The 14748-nt window shown below is 47.1% G+C and overlaps 1 protein-coding gene across 1 annotated transcript in view; it reads left to right on the top strand.

Moving 5' to 3' along the window:
- ENPP6 (ectonucleotide pyrophosphatase/phosphodiesterase 6) overlaps positions 1-14748 on the top strand; it is an 82055-nt gene that overhangs the window by 41350 nt on the left and 25957 nt on the right. Inside the window, exon 2 of the mRNA XM_077272297.1 lies at positions 2377-2556. Within this exon, the coding sequence (XP_077128412.1) occupies positions 2377-2556 (180 nt within the window). The remainder of the gene's footprint in view (positions 1-2376; positions 2557-14748) is intronic.

Below are 14748 nucleotides of genomic sequence, written 5' to 3'. Positions count from 1 at the left end.
AATGCAGCCACCCCCATAGAATGTAATGCAGCCAGCCCCCATAGAATGTAATACAGCTCAGCCCCCATAGAATGTAATGCAGCACAGCCCCATAGAATGTTATGCAGCCAGCCCCCATAGAATGTAATGCAGCCAGCCCCCATAGAATGTAATGCTGCCAGCCCCCATAGAATGTAATGCAGCCAGCCCCCTATAGAATGTAATGCAGCACAGCCCCCATAGAATGCAATGCAGCCAGCCCCCCATAGAATGTAATGCAGCCAGCCCCCATGGAATGTAATGCAGCCAGCCCCAATAGAATGTAATAAATTCCCCCATAGAATCTAATACAGCACAGCCCCCATAGAATATAATGCAGCCAGCCCCCCATAGAATATAATGCAGCCAGCCCCCCATAGAATGTAATGCAGCCAGCCCCCATAGAATGTAATGCAGCCAGCCCCAATAGAATGTAATAAATCCCCCCCCATAGAATCTAATACAGCACACACCCCTTAGAATGTAATACAGCCCCCCCAATAGACGCCGGTATAGTTGAATGTGGCGGCGTTGGCGGGGGGGGTGAGTCGGTGCTGGGGGGGAGTCAGCGGTGGCGAGCGGCCCACTAATGCCGCCAGCCCTTCTGGCATTTCATTTGCCAGAAGTGCCTGATGGCCAGTCCGGCCCTGTCATGACTCCACCATAATAAAGAGACTGGGTAAAAATGGACTGCATGGCTGATTTCCAAGATGAAAACCACTGCTGAGCACTGAACTTAATTCTCGTCTTAGTTTTGCCAGAAAACATTTTGATGATTCCCAAAACTTTTGGGAGAATACTCTGTGGACTGATGAGATGAGACAAAAAGTTGAACTTTTTTGGAAGGTGTATGTCCCATTACAACTGGTGTAGAAACACAGCATATCAACAGTAAAATATGGTGCTGGCCGTGTGATGGTCTGAGGCTGTTTTGCTGCTTTAGGATCTGGAAGACTTGCTGTTGTAAATGGAAGCATGAATTTGGCTGTCTACCAAACAATTCTGATGGAGAATGTCTGGCCATCTGTTCGTGACCTCAAAAGGAACCTGTCACCTGAATTTGTCGGGACCGGTTTTGGGTCATATGGGCGGGGTTTTCGGGTGTTTGATTCACCCTTTCCTTACCCGCTGGCTGCATGCTGGCCGCAGTATTGGATTGAAGTTCATTCTCTGTCCTCCGGAGTACACGCCTGCGCAAGGCAATATTGTAAAAGACTCATTGCCAGTCATCGCAATCGTTTGATTGCAGTTGCTGCTAAGGGTGGCCCGACTAGTTATTAGATTTTGGAGGCAATCACTTTTTCACACAGGGCCCTGTAGGTTTGAATTTCTTTTCCCCTCAATAATAAAGACCTTAATTTAAAAACATGTTTTTTGTGTTATTTTTGTCATATATATAAATTTGTTTGGTGATCTGAAACATTTAAACATGCAAAAGAATAGGAAATCAGGAAGGGGGAAAACACTTTTTTACACCACTGTAGCTCTGCACTGAGATCGCATTGGTTCGCAGATATCTAAAGTATCATTTTTTTTCAGCTTCCTATGACGTACATGACCATATACTGTAGATGGCTTAGGATGGTTGTTCCTACTGACAGATTTCCTTTAATCGCTATCCTCATATATGGAGGATAAGAGGAGACTTTCAAGGCAAAGAACATCATCCCAGGTGTGAAGCACGAGTATTGCTGCATCATATTGTTAGGGTGCCTTGCTGCCAGTAAAGACTAGTCCACTTTAGAAAATATATGGTATAATGAGAAAATTCTGTGCAAATATTGAAGCAAAATCTCAAGACATCAGTTATGATGTTATGATGTTTCAAATGGACAATGACTACAAGCATAATTAGAAAGTTATGGAAAAATTGTTTAAGTACAACAAAATGAAAGTGTGTTGTCAGCACAAAGTCCTGACCTCAATCGCGTAGAATATTTATAGTGCAAAATGAAAAAATGTGTCCATGAGGAGAAGGCTTCCCAAAACTGTTTACTCAAGTTAGATAATTTAATGGCTATACTACCAAATACTAACCATGTGTAGATAAACTTTTGACCCTCTTGGGATGTGATGAAACAAATAAAAGTTGAGATAAATCATTTACTTTTGTTATTCTGACATTTGACATTCTTGAAGCAGTAGTCATCCCAACTGACCTAATAAAGGGAATGTGTACTAGCAGTAAAGATTAGAAAATGTCAAATACTGAGGTTTAATGAATATGACTATGGTGTATGGAAATTTATGACTTCACCTGTATTTAGAGAGCCACATATAAATACTGAAAAACCAAGGGGAAAAGTACATTCTTCACTGTCTGGATGATTAACTGCAATACAAGTTTTGTTTCTGCAGGACGGCACTGTGAAGTTCATCAGATGACTGGAAACTATATGTGGGATCAGGAAACAAACAAGTCATTTGATATTGGCACTAACATAGATAGTCTTTTACCAATGTGGTGGGATGGATCAGAGCCACTCTGGGTCACAATGGAAAAAGCTGAAAGGAAAGTTTTTATGTACTATTGGCCAGGTAAATGTTTTTATATTAATCTTTTTGGTATTTAGCTCTACAGTGAGTTGTATTATATGACACAGTATGCAATATATAAGGTTGTATACTTGTGGAGAGCTGGATCTAATGGTGATTATTGTTGGATGGCATGGTTTCATACAGTTGCATTAAAAAAATTTCAACACAATTTCCATACTTTGTCATCCAATCAAATAAGAAATAAAAAAAATCTCAAACAGAGTTAATAGGTAAACACAATTAATATAATTGGTTTCTCTAAATATATTTAAAAAATTACACTTTTATTAACTACTTTATTTTTACCAGAAGTTCAAGGAGTTGGTGTGTATAGGGACTGGAAAAAGTAGGTAGACAGGGGGAATGCTGGAAACCGCAGGTGAAGTAGAGGAAACTGCAGGCGGGCTAAAGATGTCAGGGAACCATAGGCAGGTAGCACACTCCGCAGTAACGGGAAAGTCTGCAACCAAGGTAACCACACACAGCCAGGATGAGGTCCTAAAAACTGCAGGTGGACACGGTGAAGAGATCCAGAAGATCCGGGGACAGGTAGCTGACAAAACTCTAGAGTCACAAGAACCTGTAAACAAGTAGGTAGAGGCATTAGAACCCGCTGGTGTACAGGAGATGACCTACAGCTAGTAGCCAATTACTGTGCACACAATCTGCAAGTCCATTCTCAGATTCAATGCCAAAGCCTGGGTGCGTGTCTCAGAAACCCTTATACAGGCCTAGGCAGTTCATCACATAGAAGCATGCGAGGCCACCTGCAAAACACAATATGGAGCACAAGAAAGTTAAACGGATCGGGGCAGATGGAGCAGAATCCAGACCAGACAGGTGTGTAACATGCATTCTCAGAATTATTCAACCCCTGCAATAGTCATTAGTATTTCGCAGAGGATTCACTGGCTGTTATGACATATTGGAAACATGATGCAGACTCCAGTTTCCGGGAGAGTTACTGAGAGATCTTAAATGATTTGACATAGCCAATAGCCTCCAATTCACGAATATTCATGTCAAGCAATTGTGACAAACCCTCCAGAATTTTCCAGTACTTCTTCTGAAGCTAACCAAAACACAGGTATCTGGCAACACTGACAAAGGTGGATGCATAATCAAATTCTCCTAGGAACCTACTTGGAAATAAGTATATATGCAGATAGCGTCCAAGTCACAACTCTGGTGTCGGCATACTCGGGGCCAAAAGCCCCTTTTCAGTCGCTAACGCTAGGTGTGACATAGCAATCTCTGCTCCTTGGAATACTTCTGATGGTGAAGACGCCGAGGCCATGTACCTTGCTGAACTCCTGAATCATTCCTATATTGGAGAAGTAATAGTGTATGTGTAACGGGGTCTACCGTGCTGGAGTACCTCTTTCAGTACCACCCCGTGTTTCAGGAGGTCCACTCTGCTTTGGCTGGAGTCTGAATGAAGGACGCTGGCTGGAATCGCTTGGTTACATGGGCGCATATAAAAGATCACGGCTTCTCCACGAATTTCCAGTGTGACAACACTTTCCTCACAGGACACAGAATATATCACACAGACACAGAGGGCAGGCCAATTGAAAAGCGGCAGGCCAGACATACATTACAATAGCCGCAGGTGGCCAGAGCCTGCTGATATTTACTGTGGGAATTACAAAGGTAGGGGAGGTCAGAAGGGGGATATCTTGTCCCCTCTGCCCAGGGGCGCAGCCTGTGGGCTGATGCATTAGGGACATGCATGTCACATGGAACCTATTATACATACATATAACTGCACAACATATTCTGGGTGCTGGGGGGTTCCGTAACACGGCTCCCCTTTTCAGCAACGCGATCGGCATACACAGTCTGATCCTTAACGGATCGGTTTGGGGATGACCGAAGTTTATGGGGTTGGTACAAGTTCTGTTTGTCGACTTAGTCCATCAGCGTTACCGTTTTGTTTGCTGGGTCTGTAGTGGATGGTGACGTCCAGAGGTTGTAGGGCTAAACTCCACCGCAGTAATCTGGCGTTGTCTCCGGAGACCCTATTAAGCCAGACTAGGGGATTATGGTCCGTTAGGAGGGAAAACTGTCCATACAAATATGGTTGCAACTTTTTGAGTGCCCATACTACCGCCAGGCACTCCTTCTCGATGGCCTCATAGCTTACTTCACGGGGTAGTAGTTTCCGACTCAGGTAAGCTACCGGGTGTTCTTGGCCGTCCGGCCCGACTTGGCTCAGTACTGCCCCCAATCCAAACATAGAAGCGTCTGTGTGAACAAGAAAAGGTTTAGTTGGATTGGGTGCGGCCAATACAGGGGTATTGGTGAGGGCGTCCTTTAGCTGGCGGAAGGCTTCCTCACACTCTGGGGTCCAGGTTACCTGGCGGGGTTGGTTCTTACGGGTCAGATCAGTGAGGCGCTTGGCTACGCTGCTGTAATTGGGAATGAATTTCCTGTAATACCCCGCTGTCCCTAGAAATGCCATGACCTGGGTTTTAGTGCATGGGGTGGGCCATTTGGCTATGGCCTCAATCTTGGCTGGTTCTGGTCTCTGTTTCCCACTTCCCACCCAATGCCCTAAATACTGAACCTCTGCTTTGCCCACGTGACACTTGTTTGGGTTCAGGGTGATTCCGGCCTTGTGGATCCTGTCCAATACTGTCTCTAGGTGATTTAGATGCTCTTCCCATGTCGCGCTGTAGATGGCGATGTCATCCAGGTAGGCACAAGCATAGTCCTGGAGACCATCCAGAAGCCGGTCAGCCAGCCTCTGGAAGGTCGCCGGGGCATTCTTCATCCCAAATGGCATAACTCGAAACTGGAATAAGCCGAACGGGGTGACAAATGCCGACTGGGGAATAGCGTCAGGACTAAGGGGAATCTGCCAGTAGCCTTTGCATAGATTGATGGTGGTCAAATACTTTGCCCCCGCCAGCCGGTCTAACAACTCATCCACACGTGGCATGGGATACGCATCCGTCACCGTTTTCTCATTGAGCTTACGATAGTCTACACAAAACCATGTAGCCCCATCCTTCTTGGGCACTAACACTACGGGGGATGCCCAGGGACTATCTGGCTCCTCAATGACCCGTAAATGCAACATCTCTTGTATCTCTTGTCGCATCCCTCAGGGACGTGGAAGGAGGGTTGTTGCGGGGGGGGGTGATCCTGGGTCTCAACCTTGTGTTGTGCCAGGCGAGTGTACCCTGGTCTCCCTGAAAACATCCTCTGTCGCTGCCTCAACAATGCCTCCGCCTGCTGTCTCTCCCGGAGACCTATGTCTTCACCCAAGTGTACCTGGTCCCATGTTTTAGACTGAGTCCTTTCCCCTAAGACATCAGGCAAGGGAAGTCCGGCTAAATCCTCTGCTTTAGGTGCACAGATGGCCACTACCTCTTCAGGGCGCTCCCGGTAGGGCTTCAGTATATTCACGTGGAACTTGCGGATAACCCTGGGGTCGTCACAATTGGCGACATTATAGGTGGTGTCGGCTATTTTCCCCACTACCTGGTAGGGCCCCTGCCATGCAGCTTGGAACTTGTTCTGCCTAATGGGCTCTTACACCAGGACCTTCTGTCCTATTTCCAAGGTGCGTTTTCTGTCCCTCCGATCGTACCATACGCGCTGGCGCCGCTGGGCCACCTGCATGTTCCCATGTACAGCCTGGGTCAGCTCCTGTAGGCGGTCCCGGAATTCCAGCACATAGGGTACAATAGGTACCCCTTCTATGAAGCCCTCCCCTTCCCAGTGTTCTAGCACTAAGTCTAGGGGTCCCCTTACCCGCCTCCCGTATACCAGTTCGAACGGGGAGAACCCCGTGGATTCTTGGGGCACCTACCGATAGGCAAACAGGAGGTGTGGCAAGAATTTCTCCCAGTCCCTGTAGGTCCTGGTAAAAGTCCCAAAGAGTTGTTTTAACGTCCCGTTAAAGCGTTCACACAACCCATTGGTTTGCGGGTGGTACGGGGCGTTTCTAATGGACTTTATGCTGCACAGCTTCCACAGTTGGTTGGTCACCTCTGCTGTAAACTGGGTACCCTGGTCTGAGATAATCTCCCGGGGAAATCCAACCCGTGAGAAAACCTGGAGCAGGGCAGCCGCCACCGTCTCTGCCAGTATGTTAGGTAACGCAACCGCCTCTGGATACCATGTGGCATAATCTACCACTGTCAATATATACCTTTTTCCTGATGGACTGGGTTTGGCTAACGGCCCTATCAGATCGACCGCTACTCGGCTAAATGGTTCCTCCACAATGGTTAGGGGGCGTAATTTGGCCTTGCATCGATCTCCCCTTTTGCCAATGCGCTGGCAACTGTCACAGGTCTGGCAGTACTGACAAACATCATAGGTTACCCCCGGCCAAAAGAAGTTTTGTGTCAGACGATGCCTGGTGCGACAAACGCCGAAGTGCCCGGCCACGGATATGTCATGAGAGATTCGCAGTAACTCCTGCCTATACTTCTTGGGAACTACCAGCTGTCGTTTTATAGTGGGGCTCGTCCCTGTGTGGTGCTGCTCTGTGATCTGGTAGAGGAGTCCCTGCTTCCATACAAACTGTTCCCCTTCTAGTACCCCTCTCCCCTCCTGTGCCTTCCCACGATATCCCTCCAATGAAGGATCCTCAAGTAACTCCCTCTTAAATTCAGCTGGGGTGGCCCAAGAAATGTGTATGGCTATGGGAATACGTGTAGGGCTGGGATGTCTTACCTGGGCCTCCTCTGAGTGTGATTCCACCTCCGCAGCTCGAGTTTGTCTCCGGGTGGTCACAGGATATGTCTCAGCCAGAGGGGCAACCGAGAAGGCAGACAACATGGGCCCCAAGTCATTTCCCAGCAAGACGTCTGCAGGCAAATCCTCCATCAAGCCGACCTCAACAAGGCCATCCCCGACTCCCCAGTTCAGGTGAATCCTGGCAGTGGGCAGTCGATTTATGGCTCCCCCTGCTACACGGACTGCCACTCTCCGGTCCGTCTTCTCTTGGTCCCGGACGAGATGAGTCTTCACAAGGGTCAAAGTTGCCCCGGAATCTTAGTCCCTGCATACGTTTCCCATTAACCCACACGACCTGTCGATGCTGTTGTCGATTATCTGCCCGGGCTGCCTGCACGGGGTCTACTTCATTCAGCACTTCCTCCATCTCTTCCACCCCCTGGTTAGTCGTAGCCCCAATGCCTGGTCAGCTTCGCCTTGGTAGCAGTGTACAGCGGCCCGGCTGAAGGTAGCTGTTCCCACCTTTGGCCACTGGGTATGCTGAGTCCGGTTGGGACATTGTCTTTGCAGGTGGCCCAGCTGATGGCAGGTGTAGCATCGCGCCCCAGGGGGACTGTGGTAGGCCGGGTTTTTAGCTGTTCCCCCTACTATCTTCTGTGGTTTGGGGGCCTCCAGGTCCATGGGTGGACCCCTAGTGACCATCTTTGATCCGGACAACTGAGGCCTCCTGGCATCATGATGCTCATCGGCCAGACGAGCGGCCTCCTCAAGAGTCGTTGGCCACCTGTCCCGAAGCCATTCCTGTGTCTCGGGGGTTAGTCCATTAAAGAATCGTTCTAACAAGAAGAGCTGGAGGACATCCTCCTTAGTGGTTGCTTGGCTCCCTTGTATCCACTGTAGCAGTGACCGCCGTAATTTACAGGCCCATTCAGCGTGGGTATCGGTTACGCGTTTTATAAGTCCGCGGAACTTTTGGCGGTATGCCTCTGGTATCAGCGCATACCAGGCCAAGATCATTTCTTTGATCCGCTCATAGTCCATACAGTCCTCATCAGGTACCATGCGATAGGCGTCCGCTGCCCAGCCTGTCAGCTTGCTGGCCAGAATCTGAACCCGTTCCTCCGGCTTCACTTGATGAAGGGCACACTGCCGCTCAAAGTCCTGCAGAAAGCCATCAATGTCTTCCTCTGCCTCCCCCAACTGTCGGAAGGCATTATACTGGATCTTTTTGTGGCTTACTGTTGAAGGTACCTGGGCGGAGGCCAGAGCTCCCCCTGCTCGCTGACTCTCCTCTCTCCGCTCTGCCATCTCCATCTTGGCCAGCTCCACTTTGGTCCGCTCTGCCATCTCCATCTTGGCTAGCTCTATCCTGGTCCACTCGGCCATCTTTTCCTTCAGATCAGTAAGCACATCAGCCATCACCTCTCGTATGATCTCTACTGCCGGGTTTGGGCCATAGAACGCCAGTCTGTTCTTTACCTCCCTCTGGAATTCAGTCTCCTCCACGTTCACATTGGGGGGCGCTGCACTGTCGTGTTCCATGATGGCTGCTATCAAATCCGCTTTTTTTTTGTTGTTGGCGATTAACCCTCGGGCTTCCACCAGATCTTTTATTGTAGTCCTCTTTAACTTCTGGTAGTTGTTTTCCATTCATTCCTTTCCTCCTGTAGACGGGGTATCACATCCCGCAGTCTGCCACCAGTGTAACGGGGTCTACCGTGCTGGAGTACCTCTTTCAGTACCACCCCGTGTTTCAGGAGGTCCACTCTGCTTTGGCTGGAGTCTGAATGAAGGACGCAGGCTGGAATTGCTTGGTTACATGGGCGCATATAAAAGATCACTGCTTCTCCACGTATTTCCAGTGTGACAACACTTTACTTACAGGACACAGAATATATCACACAGATACAGAGGGCAGGCCAATTGAAAAGTGGCAGGCCAGACATACATTACAATAGCTGCAGGTGGCCAGAGCCTGCCGATATTTACTGTGGGAATTACAAAGGTATGGGAGGTCAGAAGGGGGATATCCTGTCCCCTCTGCCCAGGGGCGCAGCCTGTGGGCTGATGCATTAGGGACATGCATCTCACATGGAACCTATTATACATACATATAACTGCACAACATATTCTGGGTGCTGGGGGGTTCCGTAACAGTATGCATATACACAAACCAGACTAACAAAGGACAACATGCAGGGATAAATGAAAATACCAATCATACAAATATGCACTCACAGACAATAGAGAGGAACACCAAGAAGAAAAGGTAGGAAAACCAAATAGGAGAGGAAGAGGATTTGCATACAGCTGAAACACCAAGCAACAGTCACAGATTAACACTTCAAATGGCTCTACCAACAACCGACACCTCCACTCCACACCAGGCAGTACAAGACTAACACTGGGAATCCGGATTGCCAGAGACAAGTATACATAGCAGAGGGGAGGGGCCAATACTAATCAGCTGAAATTATCGAAGCAGGAAAGCGTCAGAGACTCTAAGCTGAATAGTTTAACCCCTGTACTGCTAGCAGAAACCTATACCGTTTTTAATATGAAGAAGTGCTTCTAATCAGTGCAGGAGTACGTGAAATCAGATGTTGCGGTCTTCTGGCCCCTCAGTTTTACAGTAAACCCGTGACAGTACCTCCCCTTTTAAAAGGAACCTCAGAGCCAGGTCTATCAGGATGTGCTGCATGAAAGGATGAACCTGATGACATGGACACCCAGGTAGGAAGAGGTGCGAATATTTTGGGGAATTTTGTTAAATTCCAGGAGTCAAACTTATTTCCTTCCAAGGGATAAATTAAAGAAGGTGTGCAGGTTTATGTCCAAGTTAATCAAAAACCCGTTGACCACACTAAGAAGGGCTATGTTAATTCTGGAGACTTTAACATCTTACACCCTACTGTGATATAGGCACTGTCCCACTTCAGGAAACTTCAGTCGGAAATTCTGGAAGAGGGAGAGAAAGCCAAAGAAAACCAAGACAAAAGGATTACCATTTCAAACAGCATGAAACAATCCTTAAGATGGTTGCAATGCGAGAGAAATCTCTCCCAGGTAGTCCAATGGGAAATGTGGAATGCCAAGATAGTAACTAAGTCCTTTCGGCTGGGGAGCACACACGGGGGGAAAAAAAGTCTTCCAAGGGGGATGGCCTCAAAATCTGGAATATTCATCCTCCAACAGGAAGGAGGTAGTGGATATCAGACAGGCTTTACTACAAATTCTACCAGACGTGAGGGGCCACTATGTGGAAATCTTGTCGGACCACAAAACAGCAGTGGTGTAGGTAAAAAAGCAGGGAGGCAAAAGATCAAGGGAGCCCATGGCAGAAGCAAGCAAGTTAATGACCATAGCCAAAGGAAACTTGGGGTCAGTATCGGCAAGTTACATAAAGGGGAGAGAACTCTGAGGCAGATTACCTTAATTGTTACCTAATAGACCAGGATGAGTGGTCTTTAAACCCATGGGTGTTCCAGAGAATTGCCAATTGCTGGGGAAGACCCCAAATAGACTTATTTACAAGCAGAGAAAATAGAAAAACCCAGACATTTTTCATGCTAAATCTGAAAGACCGCCCCTACGGGGTTGATGCCCTCCTTTACACATGGCAGAAGGAGCTAGCTTATGTTTTCCATCCAATCTCCCTAATTCTGATAGTCCTCAGGAAAATTCAGACAGACCAAGCTGAAGTGATAAAGCCCCCTTCTGCTCTGTAAACCACTGAATCATATTAGAGGGCTCCACCTTTTAAAGCTGTAGGGTTTCCTGCCCTTGGGATGGATCCTCTCTCTCAATTGTGCTGTCATGGGTTCTTGAAAATCTGATTACTAGTAAGTAATTATAATTTTTCTTGACAAAGAAAAACCCCTCAGCAATGTGAGATGAACAAGGTCTGATATAACCCTTTGCCAGACTTTCAGCGATCTAGTCCTTCATGGCCTAGCTCTCTGGACCAGAGATATTATATAACCTGCTCTTATTCAGCTTGGCCCTAGAGTCAGATTAATGGCTCAATAATTAGGACAATGTGAAGGAAGTTCTTGACACCCCTGTTCCGAAAACACATCCCTGAAGTCAGACAGGTATTCAGGCAGAGATTGAGTACCCACTTGGCTAGCCAAGAGCCCAAGCAGTGTTCTTGGCAATATGCTGAAAAAAAAGAGAATGGACAGCATCTCGAAAATCTACATTGATCTTATGCCGCTAGGCAAAAATATATAAAACCGAACTTGAGGTTCTTAGTTTAACATTTTAATCAGACTGTATGAATCCCCATTTATGGCGAACCTCTCATTGGGTCCTAGCTTTCGTTACCTTAAAGGAGCGGCATTATGCGCTAACCACTGCTGCAGCGACAATGCACCAGCAGGGCGGGCGGCCTGTTACTTCACAGCGCCCATGCTGCGAGACTGAGTCCACATGACTCCAGACCACATTGCCCTACAAGCACAAAACCACAGCAACAATGGCTTCCATACAGTAGCAACACCAAATAAGAGAAGTATTGAAGCTCACCTTCTTCAAGCTCTCAAGTTCAGAAAAGAAAGGACAGATAACACAATATGCTGGAAAAACAGAATGGACAGCACCTCCAAAATCATCATTGATCTATTGCCGTTAGTCAAAAATATATAGTATTTTTGGCAATAGGTGCTCCATTTTACCACCTCCCGAGTCTGTCAGTCTGCCACATGGTTGTGCAGCATAAGGCAAGGTAGTCCAAGTACCACAGTAGAGGGCAAGCTCTTTACCACATAAGTCTATAAATTAAGGCTGCATGGCCCCTAAATGTACATGCAACAAACGAACGATTTGAGTAAAATACTCTTATCTCAACGGTGCAGAGTCAAAAATGATAATGGGTATTTATCTAGACAATATTTGTGGTATGAGCCTGGACAAACCTAGCGTCAATCAAATTAAACCCCGCCCCACTGTCCAGAAAGGCAGAGATGACCACCTTATTTTTGCCCAGATGGATTTCGTCCGGTAGAAAAAATTGGGATCTACCAACGGAGGAAATATGTACACCCAGGTTGCCAGCCTCCCCGCAACCTGAGCTCCTTAGTTTTCTGGAGGCTGTTTATGGTGGGATATGGAAGGACAAGTGTCAGGAAATTAATTTGTCAGGACTTTCTTAATCACTCAAATTCACAATATTGCAGGCCGGGAAGGTAAAGAGCACCACCCGCTGTGATCTTTGGAGTAAACAGCTCTCTGCTGCCCCCTATCATCTGGACAATTACACGATTGACCAACGATCAACAGAGAAGGCTGCAGGCTGTTCGCACTACTAGGTCGATTATCAAAAAACTAACTGTGAGCGTATGGCTGGCATATACACCTTCGGATTCCAACACAGGGAATGTGTGTATTCCCCGTATAGTCACCAAAAAACTAACTCCACGATAAGCCCAGACTACTCGCCACCACCAATCCGTTTTGGACGATTGGACACCAATTAAAGTAGCGTATTAAAGGCGCAGAACAAAAGGAACAGAACTATTGAATGTTATATTTAAATGAAAGGGAGGCAGTGTTTATGAAAAATATATTAAAGATTTTACAAGGGGGACAAAATAATACTGCACAGTTACAGAAAATAAAAGGGATCAACAGGAGAACTTACTACACCAATCGAAGAGATGATTCAGTTTAACAGACGGAAAGCGCCTTACTTGGCCGTCAATAAATGGAATTCATGCATACACGGGTGTGTAACTCTCTCTACAGGAGCACAGATCATAATTGAGCTTGATATTTTATCAGACCCTGAGTCCCACCCACACACACCCCTGTGAAGTCTTCACATTGGCCAGGTTGTGGGCTGGTCTCAGCCCTTCATGACTTTAGGAAATCCCAACTTATGCAATAACTCCTCTCCAGACGACCGCAGAAGGTTGAAGGTGATGCATTGTTTTGTATCAGGATTTTATCTATGCTTAGAGACCAAACAAGGCATAGCTGTTGACGGTTATATGGCCCCTATGGCTTTGGGGCATTTTGGTGAGGGTTATAATTATGAGAAAATAAATATCTGTTTCCTTGGTTAATCCTGGCGTCGGCAAAGTATGTCTCACTAATATTGGATGTATAGAAATTCCCATATTCTCTTTCGGAGTCATATTTCTGTCACATGGCTAACACTTCTCTAGGTGGGGATAAAGGTGTCTAGTGGACAATGTATTTCCTGAGGACAAAAGGATTCCTTCACTTTATTTATGCAAAATACCACTACCTTTTTGCTGACCAACCCCCTGTAAGGACTTTGCCTGCCTCAATGGCCTGTCTATCATAGAGCTCTTTGTCTATGCACAATACACATCCTCTTCAGTAACCTGGGCATAGAGAGGACTCCTTGTATGTTAATTAAGCTGCTTCACATCTCTTTCTGCACTGCCATTTTATATAAAGGCAGCTTTGAGTGCTAGCACCTGTTTTGTTATGGCAAATGGGAGGGGGGAGAAAATGGAGGGGGAATATGAGTGACTTGAAGGATTTTTAACATTTTTATGACAACAAGCATCCACAAAATGACACTTTCCACCACAGAAGAAACACGCTTTCCCTTTACGCCGAACTACCGTTGGACCAACAGAAGTGCCACACTACCCAACTACATGGGTCCCTTGGTAGACCTTGACTCTGGCCCCCCCCAGGGGCAAATTGGAGTGTCTCCTTATGTCTCTGACAAAGACGACGGTCCACAAGGATGGCCAGAGACATGGCCGCCTTAAGGGAGACCTTTGTCTCATGCAGGGCAAAGGCATCCTTTATCTTTACAGATAGCCCTTGATAGAACTGGCTACGGAGTGCCGGGTAATTCCACTTAGTATGGGTGGATCACCTCCAAATCTCAGAGCAATACTCCGCCAGCTGGTCTCCCTGCCAAAGTTGAAGTAGCGTAGACTACGTCGTATATCTAACCAAGCGCCTGAAAAAATCCTCAACCAAAGCAACAGAGAGTTGGCTGGAAGAGCAAATCGCCAGGCTTGAGGGTCACCCTGTAGAAGCGAAATTATGATCCCCACCCATTTCTCCTCAGTTCCAGAGGAGTGAGGACATAACTTAATGTATAGCTTACAGGCCTCCCTGGACACAACAAACTTATCTTGCCTCCACAGAGAAACTGTCAGGCAAAGCGATCTTGGGCTGCACCTGGGGCTGGTGGTAGTGGTCCTCAGACAAGCTGAGCTTCAGTGTTGTGTAACAGAGCAAAGTTCTGCCACTTCCAGGCTGAGCTGCTGCAATTGCCGAGCCAGAGCAGTAATCGGGTCCATGATGGATCAAAAAATAGTATGGGCCAGGGTTGATGTAACTACTATGTTGTCGGAAATTTCCCAGGGCAGTGGCTCCTTTCCTGTCTCTGCACCCTAGCTATCCCTACTCCCCGGATTACTTCTGATGGTGTACTACTGTATCAGCCCTCTATCTGTCCCCTTCTGCCACCCAAGGAAGTGGGGAAGGGAAAGATGAAAATACCAA

This window comes from Ranitomeya variabilis, chromosome 1 (genome assembly GCF_051348905.1).
Source record: "Ranitomeya variabilis isolate aRanVar5 chromosome 1, aRanVar5.hap1, whole genome shotgun sequence".
NCBI classification, from domain to species: domain Eukaryota; kingdom Metazoa; phylum Chordata; class Amphibia; order Anura; family Dendrobatidae; genus Ranitomeya; species Ranitomeya variabilis.
The sequence above is the reverse complement of the archived record's forward strand: the minus strand, read 5'-3'. Positions and strand labels throughout refer to the sequence as shown.